We start from the raw sequence: 8961 nt of genomic DNA on the forward strand, positions 1-8961 counted from the left end.
ACATGTTCACTTACAATTGGATGATTCATAATGCTTTTTAAAGTGATATTTGAATTCAGCCACGAAATTTAGGGGGTGTCAGAAAGAACTGAGTCATAGGGATTTTATCCATTAGGTAGATTTTTTTTTTCCAACAAGAATTCCCACATTCTCAGTTGCTAATCCTATACTATAGTGTATGAGGAAGAAAAGTTTGAGAGTTGTAAAAGCTGTCCACCAAGGTTATAGTTTTTTCCATGCCACTTCAGTATCAGAATTGCTTGGGAACAGTTGTAAAATTAGTGTCACTCATACTCTGCCTGCAGTTAGAGGGTTTTTTTGAAGGGGGAGAGGGGAGAGAAAGGAGGGCTGATTTTTTTTTTTCCTAGTGTGCTTAAAAATTCTTCAAATAACAAAAAAGTTCTTCACATAACAAAACATGTGCTACTAATTAAGTTGGCATATGCAGAGATGGGCAGTAGGGCAATAAATTTTACGAATTTATCTTTTAGAGAGAAATATGAATGAAAGGAATTTACCCTTTTGAGAGGAGTAATTTAAAAGTCTAAAGTATTTATTATTGTTTAACTCATGTCTAGATGAGGTGGCATCCTCAGAAATGGAATCCAACAGGAATGACAACAAAGATGATTTTGGTGTAAGTACTGAAAACATAATTTTATCTTAAAATTTTTCAGCATCCTGTTTATTAATCTGCTAAAAGCTACTTCTCTTTGGAAAAATTTGTAATGTACCTCCTATTTATAATTACAACTATGTTGGTATCTTCTGACTTGTTAGGAATTTTCTACTTTTATAAATTTGGGGTTTAGGGATGTAATAAGTTAACTTCCTCTTGATTTTTCCTTATATGCATGTTTCAAATTATTTTTGTCTAACATTGTAGTATACTACATATAATACTATTTTAATATTATTTATTTCATTTACTTTTAGTGTTTAATTATGTTTTATAATAAATGTATTATTTTAAATGATATTATTAAATGTATTATTCAAATTAATTTTTAAATTTTAATTTAATTTAATTTTAATGGTAAAATTATCTTGATTTTCATCATGTTGGAATTATAACCATACAGACTTGGCAGTTTCCCAGTATACTTACTATTAAAAAATACTTTCTAGAGTTGCTTCTTAGTGCTCTTGCGCTGTGATTATACTTTCTCTTTTTAAATCACTCTGTTGGCCACAGCTATTTTCTGTTTAGTTAATGAAGTATGCATTAAATCCAAGAAAGCTATATAGTATGTTATCAGGAAAAGTTGTTGAAATCATCGGAGAAGATATTTTAGAATAAAATATATATTGAGGATGTATTAGAACCTTACTTCCCAAAGTTTCTAAAAATCACATACCTTACCCTCATCAGGAAATAAAATTTTGAACATTCACCCTAAGTATATTTATTAATTATATGCATTTTCTACTGTTAAAAATGGTTACATAAATTACTAAACTTACACAAAGTAGAAAATTTTAAAGGGCAAGGTAAAAATGTAATAATATTGATTCTAGAATCAATAGGGAACTAACTACTAGAGTTTATAGTTAGAAGAGTGACATGAGCAGACATGCACTTTAGGAAAATTACTTTGGATTTGGCATTTTGGAGGATGGATTAGAAAGGGATGAAACTTAAAAGTGGGGAAATGAAGTAAGAGCCTATTGCAATAATCCAGGTTAGGGCCTGAACTTGGGTTTTGACTATGTGGGGAGAGATATCTCCCTTGTGAGAAATATGTCATAGGGTAGAAACAAGATTAGGCAATTGATTGGATATGTGAAGTGAGGGGAAGTAAGGAGTCAGGGCTAATGCCAAGGCAGGATACCTAGAAGAATGGTGGTGTCCTAAACAAGAACTGCAAGTTAAGAGCAAGGTGGGACACCCAAAAGGCAGGAAGTAATTTGGTTCTAGAGTGCAGGAAAGATTAAGGATTTATATATATCTGGAAGTAATCTACATGGAGATAACTGATGAAGTCACTAAGTGAGAGTGCACAGAGAAAAGAGGGCAGGGAACATAGTTCTGGGCTAAGAATTGTAATATAGATTATAATTCAGCAAAGGAGACTGGGAAGGAACAATCAGACTGGCAAAATGAGAACTAGAAGAGAAAAGTGAATGAGTACCCAAAGAGAAGAGAATAAATATCCAGTGGAATAAATCATCAAAAGTGAGAAATATGAAAGTGAAGTCAAGAAAATATGATCAGCAGATTCAATTGAGTTGAGCAGTCAAGGACATAAGGAGGGAGATGAGAACCTGGGAGACCAGAAGGATGATTGATGGAAGGAAGGAGACCAGAAGGGAAATTCAGAAGAGGGAGGTAAAGTTAATATAATAATAAGTAATCCATACCTGCTCATCTTAATGCTGCTTATTTTTTTCATTGAAAAGTGAAAAGACTTTTGAGGAATTACTCATTACCACTGCCCCGGAGCTCAAAATCAAGTCTTGTAAAGATAGAGAGCTGGGAGTAGGAGGAATTAGTTTTACTTGTGCCTGAATTAAATCCAAGCAGCCACTCTGAACTTCACTGATGAGAAAGGAGAAGACTCCTCAAAAATCTTCAATATCCCCCTTGTGATCATGCCATAGCCTAGAGGAGGGCAAGGAATAAGAATGGGTAAACTTTGTGGTCCCTCCTAGACCTGAGATTTTATGAAAAAGATGTGTTACTTTTTCTGTCACTGTAGTAGTTTGTCATTTGTCATTATTAACAGAATTTAAATATGCCTGACCCATCTCTCGCACCTCAAAGTGAAGTAGCTGGCCCAGGCTTTGTTCCACCACCTCTTCCTTTAGTCCGAGGTCCTTTGTTGCCATTGGATCCAAGAGGGTCAAAAATGAGAAGAGGACCTCCAATTACACCCCCTCCTCCAGGAAATATGTATGGACCTCCTCGGGGCTACTTTCCAGCAAGTAATTTCCCTGGCTCACCACATCCTCAGTTATCAAGTATGTATCTTTTTTTTTTTTTTAAACTTATGTTGATTTTGTAGAGAAAAGCATTTTAGTATGTATTCTTTTAGTATTCAATAATATGGCTAAATTTTTGTTTTTGAATTTGCCATTTTCCCCTTAAAGGAAAACTAACTTTAATGCTAGGATTAGTATATTTGATTAGTGTCATTTAATTATTTGTTTTTATTCTTTATATTTATTTTTTATATCCTTGTATATTTACTTGTTGGTCTTTTTAGAAACCACCTTGAGGGTAAAGATTGTTTCTTTCCTTGTATTTGTATGGCAGTGCTTAACCAATATGTCAGACTGTTTAATTAATCATTTGCTTTTAAAATAATAGTACTTCTGGTTTTGAAACAAAAAATGTTTTAATGGATTGCTTACCCAGGAGACACATTATTTTGGCAACTACATAAAATAAATATAAAAATTTAATATAATAATATAATAATATATAATAATAATTATATAATAAATATAATATTTTGACATTTAAAATGAGAATGATTTATAGGTTGTTTTAAAGACTAAACCAGAAAGTTTGTGGGATCATATTTTGGACTAAAATAATTTGCTAAATGTCATTCTTTTTGGGTTTTCTTGAGGGTCTTTGAAGGTCTTTGGGGCAGTCTTCCTTTCTGTTCAGAGAGTAATCACCGAGAGTAGCCAGGGGTTAAAGTCCAAATCCTTTATTGTCTCTTTCAAAGTCTTGTCTCCTTGCCTGAGGCTTCAGATAGCTTTTTTTAGAGGCCTTCCAAAGACTTAAGTTTCAGTGGAGAAGTGAAGGAGGGCCTGCCACCAAGGTGCTATAAATACAGCACCGAGTCCAAGGGCTTGTGCTTCAGTCTCCAGTCCACTTGTCTTCTCTGAATTCGAGCTCTCTCAGTCTCTCAGGAGAGCCACCAGGAGCCTCACTGAAGGTGGAAATGAATCTCAATCCTTGGCTCCAAGAGCTTGGTTTATATGCTCTACACTGAGGATAAACCAATCATTATATCACTAGGAAACCATTGTTTGTTGTAAGATTAAATCAATCATACTGAATTTAGAGAACTATTAAGGACCATGCTAAACAAGATAACTATTGTCTCATCAATTCCACTTAGTACCTTGTAAGAATCCTTGTTTCAAGTTCAGAGTTCTGGCCCATAACAACTTTTGTCAGTCAATCAACAAAAATTTAAGCACTTATGAGACACTGTAAGACTGTAAAAATGCTGGGATACAATAAAAGGCAAAACATAGTCCTTTCTTCAAGGAGTTTACATTCTAATGGGAGACCCAACTTAGAAATAATAATGTGCATATAATCATTATGTAATTGGAAGCTAGTCTCAGAGGGATGGTACTGAGGAATAGGAAGGGAGTGGATCAAGAGAGATCTCCTTTAGAAGGAAGTCAAAGAAGCTTAGGAGGTGGAGGCAACAAAGTCATAGTGCAGACAACCTGTGCTGTAGGGAGATAAGGACTAAAAAAGTAATTAGGGCCAGTTGCTAAAGGGCTTGAAGTGTCCAAAAAACAAAACAAAACAAAACAAAAAAACAAAAACCAACTTTCATCCTGGAGGTAATAGGAGCTATAGGAATTTTTATTGAAGGAGATTATGAGAGATGAGTATGAGTGAAATGATCAGACCTGCTTCTTAGATTTGTAAGTTTGGGTGACTTGAAGGATAATGGTACCCTCAATATAAATAAGGAAGTTTGGAACAAGGGTAGATTTGGAGGGAACGGTAATGACTTCTATTTTGGACAGGCTTGATTTGAGATGTCTAAGAGAGATTAGCAGTGGATATAGAAATCTGAGAATCATCAGCATAGAAATGGTTATCATAAACATGGGAGCTGAGGAAATCACCATGTGAAATAGTATAGAAAGAGAAGAGGGAAAAAAAAAAAACCTCAGGACAAGAACCTTTAAGGATATGCTTGCTTAATGGGCCTGACTTGAGATGAATATTTTGTTTCCCCTCTTCATTACAATTCAGTGTTTAGGAAAAACAAACAAAAAACTCCACAAAAGAATAACAATTTAAAAAAATACAGAAATTCCCCTTGAGACAAATATTTTCACAATTCCATTTATCTTCTTCTCCATGAAACTTTTTTACTAAATTTTTTTTATTTTCAAAACATATGCATAAATAATTTTCAAACATTCACCCTTGCAAACCCTTGTGATCCAAATTTTTTCTTTCCCTCCTACCCCTTTCCCTAGACAGCAAAAAATCCAATATATGTTAAACATGTTTCTATACATATTTCCATAATTATCATGCTCCACAAGAAAAAAAAACAACAAAAAGAGTGAAAATACCATGTTGTGATCCACACTCAATTCCCACTCTCTGGGTGCAGATGGCTATCTTCCTCACAACATTATTGGAATTGGTCTGAATGAATTTTTTTCCTGAGGCAATTAGGGTTAAGTGACTTGCCATGAGTCACACAGACTTCGGGAAGTATTAAGTATCTGAGGTCACACTTGAATTCAGAGCACCAACCCTGCAGTCAGGAGGACCTATCTATTATGCCCAGCTAGCTGCCCCTGAATAATGAATATTTTTTTTTAAAAAAAAATACTATGAAGTAGAGAGAACTAGGTGACTTCAGTGGAGGCTCTGAGCTCAAATTAGTCCTCACATACTAGCTGTGTGACCCCAAGAAAGTCACTTAATTGATTTTGATTGCCTCAAAAAACCAAGCAAACCATGAAGTGACTTTCATAAATTCTTCCTGACATGGCCATTCATAACTCTGAATTTACACAGTGTAAATCACAATTCCAAGGTATTAAGATCAGTTTTACTGAAAGAGCTTCTTGACTGTAATTAAGGTAATTGAAGATTGTTTGGGTGTAGTACAAGACCAAAAAAGGGAACCTCTGATCTAAGTGAAACACAACAGACCAGTGTCTGTTTCCTTGCGTGATAGACAGCCAAGCCAAAAAAAAATTTTCTTTTTTGTAAAATAAATTTTGACTCAGTTTTTGATTTTGCTTTGGGAAGAACTATAATTGATTTAAAGTCATAGATACCTTTATTATTGTATATAAGATATGACTGAATTTCATTGTTTCAGAAAATTATTTGTCAGTACAGTTCAATGATACAAACAATGCTCCTGTCATTTTGATTATAAGGCAATAATGAAAGCAAGTTGATGTTTATCTTCAGTTGGTTTAACCAGATTTATTTGGCATAGAAAATATTAATTAAATCAGATTATTTCTAATTATGACTGCATTAAGTAATTTTAATCCTGCACAGGGCTTATCATGGCAGTTATTATAATTCTGATATAAATCAAAAATACCCTTATTTCCACTTAAACTTAAGGGACCAAAATAAAATTACATAAATGTTTCAAATCAAAGCATTTAATTAAAATGTAATTTTTCTGGTGTCATTTTAACATTAAGTATATACTAAGATACTATAAACTATAGCTTTGACTTATGTTTCATTTTTCATTTATGATGCAGTGGAGATATTTAAAACTAACACATCTGCTATCACTCTTTAAACAGTGAGAAGTGTGTATCCACCCAGGTCCTTTCCTCACTATCCTCCCTCAAGAGATGGATTTTTCCCTCCACCTCCACATCCTGAAAGTAGAAATGAGCAATCTTCAGGTTTATTTCAGCCTTCAAATGAGCCTGCTGCTGATCACCAAGAACCACAAGAAACTTGACAGTTTTTGTTTCATCAAAAGTAATTTATGATGTACTTTTTAATCATCTCTCATTCTCAGTTTAAATAACTAACTGCTATTTTGTTCCTCAAAATGAAGCTTGATGAAATAATAATTTTCAATGTAAGCTTTTGTAAATAAAGATGATTTAACTGAGTATTATGAATAATTTCCCATTTTAAAAACACTTCCTATACATTTGAAATTTTGCATTTAACTTGGTTAACCAGGTTACCATAAATGCATACATAATAATGCAAGTTTTAATCACTTCAGCTCTGGGAAAATTTTGAAATTGCTAAGCCTGTTCTTGTGTGCTGAGCAGTCTTTATTTATTTTGGTTACAAGGCAATAATGAAAGCAAGTCGATGTTTATCTTCAGTTGGTTTAACCATATTTATTTGGCATAGAAAATATTAATTAAATCAGATTATTTCTAATTATGACTGCATTAAGTAATTTTAATCCTGCACAGGTAATCATGGCAAGTATTATAATTCTGGTATAAATCAAAAATACCCTTATTTCCACTTAAACTTAAATGACCAAAATAAAATTACATAAATGTTTCAAATCAAAGTTATACACATTTCAAAAAAGAACAGAATTTAAATATGTAAAATATGAAGAGTTTCAAAAGGGGGTTGGACTACATGGCTTCTAATACCTCTTTCAACTTTCCTAAGATTCTAAGAATGAAACTTCATGGGTAAGTTCAGAGTTAAGAGGTTCTCCATGACTTATTCACTGATCAGCTACAGATTAATTGGTAATTGGAACTGTCTTCAGCTAAGCTTCCTTTCTGTAAATATACTTATTAAAGAAAAGGCAATCAACAAACTTAATATTACTATCATAATCTGAGTGGTTATCCTAAAATGTTGCATTGTGAACTTCATGAGGATAGTTTCATTATAAGGATAAATGGAAGTTCCAGGGAGACGGATTTTGGTCTTATGTGAAAGAAAAATACCAAATGAAACAGGCAGTCTTCTGGAGTATTAAGTCAATGATCTTTCAAAAAGTCTGGACAGCAACTTGTTGGAAGAATATTCACATTTGGGGCAGCTAGATGGTGCAGTGGATATAGCACCAGTCTTGAAATCAGGAGGACCCGAGTTCAAATTTGCCTTCAGACACTTAACACCAATTGCCTCAGCATAAAAAAAAGAATACTCACATTTTAGTTACTGGTTAGATTAACTGGAGCTTGGTCGTTCACTGGCTAGAGAACTAGGCATGCATTCAGGAAAGATTTCTCTTCTTGGATTCATATCTTAGCCCAGACACTTATTAGCAGTGTGACCCTGGACAAATCATTTGATCCTGGTTGCCCAAGTTCCTCTTCTATGAAATGAGCTAGAAAAGGAAATGACAAATCACTCTAGTACCTTTGCCAAAAAACATCCAAATCTGAAAAACTGAACCACAATAATCCCTGAAGTCATGGGCTCATAGATTTGAGTTCAGAGATCATTTATATCTATAATCCTAATTATTTTGTAAATGAGGGAATTGAGGTCTGAGGAAGGTTATTATATGTATGTATATTATATATATATATATATATATATATATATATATCAGGTGTATGTGTGTGTATGTGTATATGTATATATATACATATTTATATCATACATGTGTCCACGATTTTGCCACACAGATGAGTTTGTTCTGACAACTGTTCTACAATAGCTCACTTGATTTCAGGAAGACGGGCTTTAATTCTTTTTGTTTGGTTTGACCAGCTAAACCATTATGCAAAAGGTATGAGGTTTAATCTTTGATTTTTGTCACTTGCAGGTTGGGAACTTTCAAAGTTCCTCAAGATTATAAACCACTGAGTGGCATAGCTGGAGATTTGAATTCAGGATTCCTGACTCCAAATCCAATACCATTTCTCCTTTACTATTACTATTAACTATTGTTAAACATGTCTATTTATTTCTATAAAATCTACTGCCTTTATCAATGTATGATCCCTTCCAACTCTATAGTTTTTGAGTCTTATCGAGAATAGTAGGTGAAATTTAGGGCTCAAAAAAATACATGACAATATTTGGTTGAGTCAAATAAAAAAAATATTGGAAATATTGCATTTTGGGGTTCAAAAAGATCAACTTCACACATATAAGATGGGTGAGGTTTGGCAGTTCACCTGAAAAAGATCTGGGGCTTTACTAGACTGCAAGCTTGACAACAGTTAACAATGTTGACTAACCTGGCCAATAAAGCTATCACGATTTTAGTCCGGATTGAAAGCCATAGTGTCCAGGATCAGGGATCTGATGGACCACAT

General features: G+C 33.7%; 1 protein-coding gene across 7 annotated transcripts in view; it reads left to right on the forward strand.

The window, feature by feature from the left end:
- MIA2 (MIA SH3 domain ER export factor 2) overlaps nt 1-7161 on the forward strand; it is a 129163-nt gene extending 122002 nt beyond the window's left edge. For all 7 annotated transcript variants that reach the window (XM_031952963.1, XM_031952959.1, XM_031952958.1 and 4 more), the window contains 3 exons: nt 579-637; nt 2727-2961; nt 6499-7161. In XM_031952963.1, the coding sequence (XP_031808823.1) occupies nt 579-637; nt 2727-2961; nt 6499-6662 (458 nt within the window). In that variant the 3' untranslated portion in view covers nt 6663-7161. The remainder of the gene's footprint in view (nt 1-578; nt 638-2726; nt 2962-6498) is intronic.
- The last annotated feature ends 1800 nt before the right edge of the window (nt 7162-8961 follow it).

The sequence above is a fragment of the Sarcophilus harrisii genome, chromosome 2 (genome assembly GCF_902635505.1).
Source record: "Sarcophilus harrisii chromosome 2, mSarHar1.11, whole genome shotgun sequence".
NCBI lineage: Eukaryota > Metazoa > Chordata > Mammalia > Dasyuromorphia > Dasyuridae > Sarcophilus > Sarcophilus harrisii.